This window comes from Solanum stenotomum, chromosome 5, assembly GCF_019186545.1.
Source record: "Solanum stenotomum isolate F172 chromosome 5, ASM1918654v1, whole genome shotgun sequence".
Lineage (NCBI taxonomy): Eukaryota > Viridiplantae > Streptophyta > Magnoliopsida > Solanales > Solanaceae > Solanum > Solanum stenotomum.
In genome coordinates, this window is record NC_064286.1 from 19,179,281 (window position 1) to 19,192,577 (window position 13,297).

General features: G+C 39.1%; 1 protein-coding gene across 1 annotated transcript; it reads left to right on the forward strand.

The window, feature by feature from the left end:
• The first annotated feature begins 2,555 nt into the window (after positions 1-2,555).
• Positions 2,556-7,028, forward strand: LOC125863749 (uncharacterized). The gene is made up of 6 exons (XM_049543765.1): positions 2,556-3,999; positions 4,450-4,706; positions 5,148-5,785; positions 5,903-6,681; positions 6,835-6,976; positions 7,023-7,028. Exons 1-6 carry the CDS (start codon positions 2,570-2,572, stop codon positions 7,026-7,028), a joined length of 3,252 nt encoding a protein of 1,083 aa, XP_049399722.1. The 5' UTR covers positions 2,556-2,569.
• The last annotated feature ends 6,269 nt before the right edge of the window (positions 7,029-13,297 follow it).

The following is a 13,297-nucleotide window of genomic DNA, read 5'->3' on the forward strand; positions in this document are numbered from 1 at the left end:
CTATTGGACCAATGACATCCATGCCCAAGCTACAAACGGCCAAGGTGAATTCATAGCATTGAGTTCATGAGGCGGGACTCGAATCAAATCACCATGCACCTGACATTTATGACATTTCGCCACAAACTTGCAACAATCGTGTTCCATAGTCATCCAAAAATAACCGGCCCAGAGGATTTTCCTAGCCAAAGTGAGTCCATTCATGTGAGTACCCAAACTCCAGTATGTATATGTCCCAAAAGCTTTGCAGCTTCGCTAGCATCAACACATCTGAGGAGACCTAGATCTGGAGTCCTTCTATAAATGATTTCCCCACTTGCAAAGAAATTGAGAGCCATACGGTGTATCGACTTCTTCTGGTTGAACGTTGCATTCTCAGGATAAGTCCTGGTCTCTAAATACTTCTTGATGTCAGAATACCAAGGCAAACAGTCTAGTTCTGCTTCGACGTGTGAACAATGAACATACTGCTCTTTTACCTCTATATCCACTGGATCAATATAACTTGTATTCAGATGTTTAATCATTGAGGCAATGGTGGCAAGAGCATCGGCCAACTCATTCTGTGTCCTGGGAGTGTGCCTGAACTCAATCTTGGGGAATCTTTTGCACAACTTCTGCACATACTGTACGTACGGTGTGATCTTTGGGTTCTTCACGGCCTATTCTCCTTGAACATGATGAATCAACAAATTTGAATCTCCAATAACTAGAAGCTGATGAACATTCATGTCGATGGCCATCTTCAAACCAAAGATACAAGCTTCGTATTAATAGCATCCAAGGAAGCTCTACTCCATTGAAGGACAAGGATGACGCTTTAGAAACTCCAAGGAGGCCCATAACAAGATCTCAAACCAAGGAGTTCAATGATAAGCTCAATGGGCTTCAATCGCTGATCCAAAGGTTTCTTATTGGGGAAGAAGAGCTCAAGCCCAAGGGAGAGGAATTGTCCAAATGCTACAATTATTTGGTGGCCCAAATTCAAGCCCAAGATGAGGAATTTTAAGGTCCAATTTCGTGCAAAAAAGGTCAAGAAGAGTCCAAGAATCAGCCACAACAAGAGTTGCTTTCTGCCCAAGTTTTGAGAGAAGACTAGTCAAACTTTCCAAGATTGTCAAGATTCTTTTCCTAGTTGGGATTTACCTTATTTATTTATTTATATATAGGTTATTAATATTTTCCTTAGTCTATTTATGGTCTCCTAAGTACCATTTAATGCTTTCCTAGAAGTACTAAATTTGTTCCTAGTTAGATTACTTTATTTCCTTTCTAGAGTAGGATTCCTTGTAATTGTTTTTTTAGGGTTTGGCTTCTTGGACGTTTTTCCCTTCTCCTATATATAGGAGTCCTTTTCATTCATTAAAGACAATTTAGATTGATAATAATAATATTTGAGAGAGTTCTTTGAACCTTTATGACTTGTTCTTTGAGAATTTATCTTTAAACCTTTACTAATTTCATAGTTTAAGGTATAAAGTAACTTCTTCTTGTGATATCTTTGGTTTCTTTTTGGTATTCTTTAGAAGGTGATTAATTTCTACATACTAATTATTGTCTTTAGTTACTCATAAAGCGGTCAAGATCCGAATCTATCGTTTTGATTCGTTTTCTCAAGTAAAGGAGTTAGATTTCTTCCATAAATCTATACGTTGTTACTTAGATCTTTTCAAGGCCTTAGAACATCTAATCCTTGGAAATTCGTGGATCTTTCCTTCGAATTTCCCTTATCTTTAGTTAGTTTTTTTGTTTCTTTTCTTTATGCTTCCGCATTCTAATATTCAATTCTCTATTTGTGATCTCCCTTAACCTTGCTGTTATCAAGTGGTATCAAAGCGGTTCTATCAAGATTCCGTTCTTGATAAATCTTTGGATTTCTTCTTGGAGCAACAAAAAAAAAAAAACACTGTAGCGTGAACAGTAGCATCATGAAAAAAAAAATTTACAATAGCGTGAACAGAAAAAAAAAAGTTATAACTTGCTCTCTAAGAAATCTAATTACTTGTCCTCCAAGAAATTTGATTACTTGATACCCAAGAAAGTTTATTACTTGATATTCAAGAAATCTTATTACTTGCTCTCCAAGTTTTGCATTAATTTGTTTCCAAGAAAGAAGGTTGCAAGAAGAGGGGATTCTAGACCTTTAAGAATAAGAGAATTTTTTTTTTCTTGTTCTTATAATTCTAAAATAAGTTCCTTTTTATTCGTGTTTTGTTTCAACTAAATCCTACTTGTTCTAGGACTAGTTCTTTACTTTCTTTTTGTACCCCAAGATTCCATACTTTATTACTACGAACTTGATACACGTTTTGGTTTAATTATAAATCTACAAAGTATTCTCGTTCAAAGGTTATTTTGAGTGGAAAAAGGCAAGTGTGGGTGAGTTTAAAAGAGGGTAAAAGCCATATTAAAAGTGTGATACTTAATCATTTATTCTTTTTTTTAGATGTCTAATTCAGGTGGTGATGAGGAAAGGGCTCGTTTAGAAGCTGAGGTCAAAGGAAGGAACGACTTCACCCTTCAAGCTATGCACCAACAATTTGAGAGATGGACCCTTCAATTTCAAGAGATGAGGGATATGATTATCGAGCAGAATGACACCATAGCTGCAATTAGGAGGGAGAATAATGTTGTACCCCCAAATAATGTTAGACCCCAAGTTAGAAGGAATGTACCCCATATCCCTTTTGTAAATCCTGAATATGATAATGATGATTTTGATGTTGAATTTAATCTAGAAAGAAGAGATAGGAGGGGACAAAGAGGTAGAGTAGAAGATGATAATATAAATAGTATAAAGATGAAGATGCCATCTTTCAAGGGGACAAGGGATCCAGACTTGTACCTTGATTGGGAGAGACGAGTTGAAGCCATCTTTGATTGCCATAACTACTCTGAGGGTAAGAAAGTTAAACTTGCTGTTGTTGAGTTTTCTGATTATGCTGCTTCTTGGTGGAAAAAGCTTGCTAGGGACAGATTGCAAGAGGAGCTACCACCTATTGCTACGTGGGCAGAGATGAAGAGGGTAATGAGGAAGCGATTTATTCCATCATACTTCCAAAGAGATCTACAATCTCGCCTTCAACGCTTGAAGCAAGGCTCCATGTCGGTGGATGAGTACTTCAAAAGCATGGATATGGCTATGATCCAAGCTAACTGCATGGAGGAAGAAGAGGCTACAATAGCTAGATTTTTAAATGGTTTAAATACAGAAATAGCTAATGTAGTAGAGATACAACAATATGTAACTTTAGATGAGTTAGTTGATTTGTCTGTAAAAGTTGAAAAACAAATTGAGAAAAAGCAGCAAAATAACTCATGGAGAAGTCGACCAAACACTATCTCTAAGAAGCCATGGTCAACTCAAGAGGGGAAAGCTCCTTCCAAACCTCAAGATGATAGAGGTAAAGGTAAGGTTGAGGAGGGAGGTAAAACCTTTAATCCTAAATCTTCTAAACCTTCAAGTTCTATTCAATGTCACAAATGTCATGGAAGGGGGCATATGATGCATGAATGTCCAAGTAGAAGAAACATCCTACTTAGAGAGAATGGAGAATATGAGAGTGAAAAAAGTGAGGGGGAAGAAGAAGAGGGAGAAGGTGTAAGTGAGGAAGATGATTTGGAACTGCCTAATGATGGTATAATTGGGGTGGTTAGGAGAATTATGACTATCAATTTGGGTAGTGTTGATGAAGGGCAGAGAGAGAATTTGTTTCATACTAGGTGTGGGATAAAAGGGAAGACTTATTCTATGATTATTGATGGGGGAAGTTGTGCAAATGTGGTGAGTTCATACTTGGTGGATAAACTAGGAATTGCATGCATGAAGCGCTCTACCCCATATAGGCTCCAATGGTTGAATGATTGTGGAGAAGTAAAAGTAAACAAACAATGCATGATTTCATTCAATGTTGGTAGGTATGAAGATGAGATTCTTTGTGATGTAGTTCCAATGCAAGCATGTCATGTTTTACTTGGCCGACCTTGGCAGTATGATAGGGATACTACTCATCATGGGAGAAAGAATAGGTATAGTCTTCTGCATAATGGTAAGAAGTATACTCTTGCACCATTATCTCCTTCTCAAGTGTTTGAAGATCAAAAACGATTGAGGGAAACAATGGGAAAACAAAAGGGAGAGGTAAAAAGTGAGCTTGAGGGAAAAGAAAAAGGCCAAGAGATAGAAAAAAAGAGAGATGGCCGAGAGAAAGAGAGAGAGGGCAGCGATCTAAGTAAAGAGGTAAAAGAGGGTGTGAGTAAAAAAATAAAATGTTTTGGTGAGAGGAAAGAGGCTAAGGAAAAGAAAAATGAGAGCCTTTATATAAAAGCCAAAGAGTGTTTGAATGCTAGGAGAGAGGGACTGCCCATAATACTACTTACTTACAAAGAAGTATTGATTAATTTTGAACAACTAACTCCTTCTTTGCCAAATAGTGTTTCTTCTCTTTTGCAGAATTTTGAAGATGTTTTTCCTGATGACACTCCAAAGGGATTGCCACCTTTGAGAGGGATTGAGCACCAAATAGACTTTGTGCCTGGGTCTCAACTTCCTAATAGGCCTGCCTATAGGAGCAATCCTGAAGAGACCAAAGAATTACAAAGGCAAGTTGAAGAATTGCTTGAAAAGGGATTTGTTCGAGAGAGTATGAGCCCATGCTCTGTTCCAGTCCTATTGGTCCCCAAAAAGGATGGAACATGGAGGATGTGTGTAGATTGTCGAGCCATCAACAAGATAACGGTAAAGTATCGCCATCCTATCCCTCGTCTTGATGACATGTTGGACCAACTGTATGGTTCCAAAATCTTTTCTAAAATTGATCTAAAGAGTGGTTACCATCAGATTCGTATGAATCCTGGAGATGAATGGAAAACTGCTTTTAAGACCAAATATGGACTTTATGAGTGGTTAGTTATGCCCTTTGGCTTGACTAATGCACCAAGCACTTTTATGAGACTAATGAATCATGTTTTTAAAGATTTCCATGGAAAATTTATTGTGGTGTATTTTGATGACATCTTGATCTTTTCTCAAAATCTGGATGAACACCTAGAGCACTTAAAACAAGTTTTTGAAGTTCTTAGAAATCAGCGCTTATTTGCTAATCTCAAAAAGTGTACTTTCTGTGTGGATCGTGTGGTTTTCTTAGGTTTTGTGGTCAGTTCTAAGGGAGTTGAAGTAGATGATGAGAAAATCAAGGCAATAAAAGAATGGCCTAAACCTAATAGTGTAACTGAAGTTAGGAGTTTTCATGGACTTGCTAGTTTTTATAGGAGGTTTGTGCGAGACTTTAGCACCATTGCTGCTCCTTTAACTGAAGTTATTAAAAAAGATAAGGTTTTTACATGGGGAAAGGAACAAGATGATGCATTTAACTTGCTGAAGGATAAATTGTGTTCTGCTCCTCTTTTGCAATTGCCTGATTTTTCTAAGTCTTTTGAAGTTGAGTGTGATGCCTCTGGTAAGGGCATAGGTGCAGTTTTGATGCAAGACTCCAAGCCAATTGCCTACTTTAGTGAAAAGCTAAGTGGAGCAACATTGAACTACTCAACTTATGATAAGGAGCTATATGCCTTGGTGAGGGCGTTAGCTACATGGCAGCACTACTTGTGGCCTCGAGAATTTGTGGTCAAGACTGATCATGAGTCATTAAAATACTTGAAGAGCCAAGGTAAACTTAGTCGTAGGCATGCTAAATGGGTAGAGTTTATTGAAACTTTTCCTTATGTAATTGCTTACAAACAAGGAAAGGAGAATGTGGTTGCTGATGCACTCTCAAGAAGGTATGTTTTGATCTCTACTCTTACTTCAAAGTTATTGGGTTTTGACCAAATCAAGTTCCTCTATGCTAATGATTCTGATTTTGGTGAGATTTTTGCTGAATGTAAGTTAGGTCCTTTTGAGAAATTTAATCTTCAAGATGAATTTCTATTCAAGGAAAATAAATTATGTGTTCCTAACTGCTCGTTGCGTGAACTATTTGTTAGGGAAGCACATTGTGGAGGGCTAATGGGACATTTTGGTGTACCCAAAACACTGGAAATACTTTCTGAACATTTTTATTGGCCTAGCATGAGAAAGGATGTTGAAAAAGTGTGTTCTTATTGTCTTGAATGTAAACAGGCTAAGTCTAGAACATTGCCGCATGGTCTTTATACTCCTTTACCTGTTTCTAATTCCCCTTGGATTGATATTTCTATGGATTTCATATTGGGGCTGCCAAGGACTAAGTATGGTAAGGATAGTATATTTGTGGTAGTAGATAGATTTTCTAAAATGGCTCGTTTTATCCCATGTAAAAAGACTAATGATGCATCTCATGTGGCTGACTTGTTTGTAAAGGAAGTGGTTAAATTGCATGGAATACCTAGAACTATTGTTAGTGATAGGGATGCCAAGTTCTTAAGTCACTTTTGGAGAATTCTTTGGGGAAAGTTGGGAACTAAATTGCTATTTTCTACATCTTGTCACCCACAAACGGACGGGCAAACGGAAGTGGTTAATAGAACTTTAGGGAACATGTTGAGGGCTATTTTGAAAGGAAAGTTGACTTCTTGGGAAGATTACTTACCTATTGTAGAATTTGCTTATAATAGGACCTTCCATTCTTCTACTGGTAAGACTCCTTTTGAAGTTGTATATGGATTCAACCCCCTTACCCCCCTTGATTTATTGCCTTTGCCTACTAATGATTTTGCTAATCTTGATGGTAAGAAGAAGGCTGATATGATGAAGAAAATTCATGAACAAACAAGGCTTGCAATTGAAAAGAAGAACAAGGAAGTTGCATTGCGAAGGAATAAGGGCAGAAAATATGTTGTTTTTAAACCTGGTGACTTGGTTTGGGTGCATATGCGAAAGGAAAGATTTCCTTCCAAAAGAAAGACCAAACTAGATCCTAGAGGAAGTGGGCCATACAAAGTCCTTGAAAGGATTGGAGACAATGCTTATAAACTTGATCTTCCTGGTGAGTTCCAAGTTAGTGCTACTTTTAATGTTTCTGATCTTTCCCATTTTGATGCAGATTTGAATTCGAGGACGAATTCTCTTCAAGAAGAGGGGAATGATAGCATCCAAGGAAGCTCTACTCCATTGAAGGACAAGGATGACGCTTTAGAAACTCCAAGGAGGCCCATAACAAGATCTCAAACCAAGGAGTTCAATGATAAGCTCAATGGGCTTCAATCGCTGATCCAAAGGTTTCTTATTGGGGAAGAAGAGCTCAAGCCCAAGGGAGAGGAATTGTCCAAATGCTACAATTATTTGGTGGCCCAAATTCAAGCCCAAGATGAGGAATTTTAAGGTCCAATTTCGTGCAAAAAAGGTCAAGAAGAGTCCAAGAATCAGCCACAACAAGAGTTGCTTTCTGCCCAAGTTTTGAGAGAAGACTAGTCAAACTTTCCAAGATTGTCAAGATTCTTTTCCTAGTTGGGATTTACCTTATTTATTTATTTATATATAGGTTATTAATATTTTCCTTAGTCTATTTATGGTCTCCTAAGTACCATTTAATGCTTTCCTAGAAGTACTAAATTTGTTCCTAGTTAGATTACTTTATTTCCTTTCTAGAGTAGGATTCCTTGTAATTGTTTTTTTAGGGTTTGGCTTCTTGGACGTTTTTCCCTTCTCCTATATATAGGAGTCCTTTTCATTCATTAAAGACAATTTAGATTGATATTAATAATATTTGAGAGAGTTCTTTGAACCTTTGTGACTTGTTCTTTGAGAATTTATCTTTAAACCTTTACTAGTTTCATAGTTTAAGGTATAAAGTAACTTCTTCTTGTGATATCTTTGGTTTCTTTTTGGTATTCTTTAGAAGGTGATTAGTTTCTACATACTAATTATTGTCTTTAGTTACTCATAAAGCGGTCAAGATCCGAATCTATCGTTTTGATTCGTTTTCTCAAGTAAAGGCGTTAGATTTCTTCCATAAATCTATACGTTGTTACTTGGATCTTTTCAAGGCCTTAGAACATCTAATCTTTGGAAATTCGTGGATCTTTCCTTCGAATTTCCCATATCTTTATTTAGTTTTTTTGTTTCTTTTCTTTGTGCTTCCGCATTCTAATATTTAATTCTCTATTTGTGATCTCCCTTAACCTTGCTGTTATTCTGCCATATTGTTTGTGCAATTAAATTGGAGTTTAGCTGCCATAGGATAGTGTTAACTGGATTTTGATACTAAGACCGTTTCGATGCCCTTCCCTTGGTGGTTTGCCGCTCCATCAAAGAATACTCTCCAACCAGGGTACACTTCAGAAATATCTTCACCCACAAATGAAACTTCCTCGTCGGGAAAATAAGTCTTGAGCAGTTCATACTCCTCATCAACTAGATTCTATGCAAGATGATCAGCCAAGACTTGTGCTTTTATCGCCTTTTGAGTGTGAATTTCTTGCTCAAGTAAAAAATGACTCGCTCCTTCTTCCCAGTCTCATCATGTTGACCAAGCACGCATCCAAATGCGTTATCCGAGACAGACAAATACAGTTATAGTGGACTTCCTTCTCGTGGAGGAACCAACATCGGCGGATTGGACAAATAGATCTTGATGGCATCAAAAATAGTTTGACATTCTTTGGTTCACTTGGTCAAGGCATCTTTTTTCAACAACTTGAAGATTGGCTCACACACCACAGTGGACTGAGCTATAAACCGACTGATGTAGTTCAACCTTCCTAAAAAACTCATCACCTCTTTCTTGGTCTTCGGAGGAGGTAATTCCTGGATCGCCTTGATCTTGGAAGGGTCAAGCTCAATGCCCCTTCTACTGACTATAAACCCTAATAACTTGCCAACTGGCATTCCAAAAGCACATTTGGCGGGATTTAACTTCAAATTGTATCGGCGTAGACGATTAAAGAATTTCCTCAAGTGAGTCAAGTGATTCAAACTCTCGCGGGACTTGATTATGACATCATCTACATACACCTTGATCTCCTTGTGAATCATATCGGAAAGATGGTCGTCATAGCCCTCATGTAAGTAGCACCGGCATTTTCTAGGCCAAACAACATCACCCGATAATGATATTCACCCTAAGGCATAATGAAAACTGTCTTTTCTGCATCCTTTTCATCCATTAGGATCTGGTGGTAACCCGCATAACAATCCACAAATGATTGCATCTCATGCTTAACACAGTTATCAATGAGAATGTGGATGTATGGTAATGGAAAATTATCTTTTGGGCTTACTTTGTTGAGATCTCTGTAGTCAATGCAAATTCTGATCTTTCCGTCTTTTTTGGCAATCGAAACAATGTTGGCTAACCAAATCAGATATTGCGTCACTTCCACCACTTGGGACTCAATCTGCTTTGTAATCTCCTCGTTAATCTTCAAACTTAACTCTAGCTTGAATTTATGAGTTTTCTGCTTCACAGGAGCAAAATCTGGATTGATCGGTAGTTTATGAGACACCATGTTTGTACGTAGCCCTGGGATATCTTTATAAGACCAGGTAAATACATCGATGTATTCTCTCAGCAAACAAACCAGATCCCTTCTTTGAGCTTGGGTCAGATGGACACACTCCTCATTTCCGAGATTCATAGTCTCAGTTTCTTCCAAATTTGGCTTCTGTTGATTCTTAAATTGTCGAAATTCTTCAACAACATGTTCATGTACCTCATTTTCATCTTCATACACCTCGCGTTCATCATCACCTACCTCATTTCGTTTGTTCGACTCATGACACGACATGACATTGGTAGGTTTTAAATTAATATTACTGAAATCATAAACAAACAAAATTAGGAAAGTAAAATGTAAACAGATAAGTAAACAAATTTCGATAAAAGAGGCTTTCATTTGAATTGAAAAGCAAGAACAAACTTTGGCCATGGTTAAGGGCCATTTTGCCTTTTTAAATATCACAAGGAATTTAAAAACTTCAAACACGTAAAAACTGCATAAAAGGTTGGTCTCAGGCCTCTTCTGAACTATCACCGATTTTAAAAACCAAACAGAAACACATGTCTTTTCTACCAAGCTGCACGGGAAATTAGGAGTGGTGTGGAGGTCTAACTTTGCAATTGCTCCTTAGGTTTTGCATCACGGATGCCTGATGTCTCAGCCTCTTCCTCGATAACCGCATCAATCTTCTCATAAAGGCCCCAGATTCCTTCCTGGAGACCGTCATCATTGACATATTCTCGCACTGAGAATGACTGGTACAGATGAGAAATTTGCCTGGCCAATGTTTGATCAACACTCTTTTTCTTCATCTCTGCTTCATCATCTGTGGGGACATACCCCAAACCAAACTTTGCACCTTTGGCGGGAATTTGGATAGGCTCCACAATTCCTTGAAAGTGCTTCCCCAATCTGAAACCTGGTTCAAAATCATTTTGGAGCATGACAATAGCAATCATCTTGTACACGGCAGACATAGGATGTTGCGGAACCAAATCATCACCAGTGGCATTCACTAGCTCCACCGTGTAGAAATCGCAACTTCGAGAGACTTCATCAATGATCGGTGCTTACCCATTAGAATGTATCCCTTCACCATAAATGACCAATTTATGATCCTTCCAAAAAATTTTCATTAGTTGGTGAAGGGTAGAAGGCACAACCCCAGCCATGTGGATAAACGGTCTTCCCAAAAGTAAATTGTAACTGGTGTTGATATCCAACACTTGGAACTCCATGTTAAATTCCGCAGGACACACCTGAATATCCAAGTTTACTACACCCAATGTGTCTCTTTGCAATCTATCAAAAGCATTCACATTGACTTGGTTCTGGTAAAGCTTTCCCAGGTCGAATTTCAGTTGCCTCAAAGTCAAAAGTGGGAAAATATTAAGACCAGATTCGTCATTGACCAAGACATGATTTATTATCTTTTCTCGACACATAGTGGTGACGTGCATAGCTTTGTTGTGCATCTTGCCTTCAAACGACAGCTCTTCGTCACATAAACTGATTCGGTATCCTCGAACAAATTGGTTTATCATGGCTGCTAGATTGTCACTGTTAATACCCACGGGTACATAAGTGTCATCCAAAGCTTTCATCAAAGCTTGCCTATGCGGTTGTGAACTCACCAACAGGGCCCACACAGAAATCTAAGCTGGTGTTTTCTCCAGATGCTTCACGATTGAGTAATCTTTTAGTTGCATCTTTCTCCAGAACTCCTCAGCTTCAACTTCACTAATTGGCCTTTTAGACTGATCTTTCTTCTGCACTCCCTGGGCTAACTCTTCTGGCGTGTAGCACCTACCAGATCTGGTCATACCCTGGGTAACAGCCATTTCAATGACAAACTTTGGTCGGGCAAGAGTTTCTCATGGCACCAAGGCAACAACCTTCTCGGGTGTCAGAATCACAAACTCATTCTTCTCTCTAATGCTCAACGAAGCTACAACCCTTTCCAGTTCATCAGGAGCAATCAGAACTATTGCCTTCATCACGCACCAATCATCAACTGTCTATATCATATTGATAGTTACGCCTCCATTATTTGGCAATGGATTACTATTGACATTGGGCACGACTATCTGGAGAGAGACCACGTTCTGGTCGATCAGATCTTGGATTTTATGCTTCAGGTTGATACATTCCTCCGTATCATGTCCAAAACCATTGGAGTGATATGCGCACCTCTGGTCAGGTTTGTAAAACTTTGAGCTAGTGTCAATCGGCTTGGGCCCCACTGGGTGAATATATCTTGCCGTAGTTAATCGCTTGAATAACTTTGTTTGGATTTTGATGAGCGAAGTGAAATTTCTAGCAGGCTTCTTCTCAAATCTTGGACGGGGGAGGGGATCGTAATTGCCTTGCTGAGGGGAAGGCATTTGACGATAATTTGGAGTGTTTGGACGGGGGGATTGATATCTGGGATATGAGTTGGTTTGGTAATTTGGCTGTTGAGCTTGGTAGTTCGAGGGAGTATTTTGGTAAAGTGGAGTTGGGGTTTGGTACGTTGGGGGAGGAGTTTGGTAATTTTCCTGAACGTTGGCACAGTTGGGGATGTCATTTCGGTAGTGATGAGATGGGGTCTGGTAAATTGGAGGGGGAGTTTGGTAGATAGGAGGGGGAGTATTTTGATAACTGGAAGGAGGTGTATTTTGATAACTGGGGGGAGGGTATTTTGGTAATCAGCCTGCGCATAACAAGCTCGGTACGAACTCTGTGAAGGTTTGAGAACGACCTTGGAATGATGAAGATTTCCTTGGGGTCTTCTTCCTCTCAAAGAGATAAAAGACACATCTTCTCTTTTCTTCTTCAACAAACCCGAGGATCCGGGCGAGGTAGCAACACGGGCTATCTTCTCGGTTCTTAATCCATCTTCGATAGTCTCACATACTTTGACTATCTCAGCAAACTTTGCTCCAACGACCAATAGAATTCTATCATAATATTTAGGCTCTTGAACCCGCACCAATACTTCAATAATTTCCTTCTCAGACATAGGAGGCCGAACTCTAGCTACCTCCTTTCTCCATTTATATGCAAATTTTCTATAACTTTCATTTGATTTCTGCTTCATTTTTTCCAAGGAATAGCGATCAGGAACGATCTCCACATTGTAGGCAAATCATTCGATAAAGTCCTTAGCTAGAGCATTGAGATGTAAACCATTCCAGAGCCTATCCACTCAGACTTAGGCTAAAAAGCTGCATTAGTAAAACTTCATCTTTTCCAACTCCCATGAGCTGATCATAGCAGGCCCTCAGGTACGCTAAGGGGTTCTCTATTCCTCCGAAAACATTGAATTTTGGCACCTTGAACCCTTCTGGGAAGTCCAAATTTGGATGAATACATAAATCCTCATAACTCAAACCGGCGACTTCAGGAATACGCTGCAACTCTTTTATGGCCTTTCAGATCTCTTCCTTCATATCCATCTTGACAACCTCTTCTTTTGGCCTCCACTCTCTCTCTCGCTCCTTATAGTGATCGAGCTCAGAACCATTGGCGTCATGCTCATTGGGGACCGGGATTTGGAAAGTGGCTTTCTGAGGTAGGGGTGGAGCAATGGAGGGACTTTGGGCATTTTGAGTGGCTTGGTAGTTTTGAGGGAAAGTCTGGGGGTTGGTATGTTGATTTTGGTGACGGAGGGAAGTTTGTGGGTTGTTAACATTTTGGTTTTAAGGGGGTGGACCAGTTTGGAGGTTGGCATTTTGGGGAGGAAGTGGCACTTGGAGGTTGGTATTTTGAGGAGGGGGTGGTGTCTAATAAGAGATAGAGGCATAATGGGGATTTTGGGTGGTTAGTCGATGATTGAGGGATTCTGAGCAAGACTGGAGGGTGGATTTTGAGCCTGTTCCGCGTTCGAAGGAGGAAAGTG

Bases quoted from the DNA above. Each gene is read 5' to 3' on its own strand.
- LOC125863749 (XM_049543765.1), top strand. From the start codon at position 2,570: ATGAGGGATATGATTATCGAGCAGAATGACACCATAGCTGCAATTAGG. The intron at 4,000-4,449 runs GGATACTACTCA...TTCTTCTCTTTT, and splicing joins CGACCTTGGCAGTATGATAG to GCAGAATTTTGAAGATGTTT. The intron at 4,707-5,147 runs GTGTAGATTGTC...TGGTTTTCTTAG, and splicing joins GGATGGAACATGGAGGATGT to GTTTTGTGGTCAGTTCTAAG.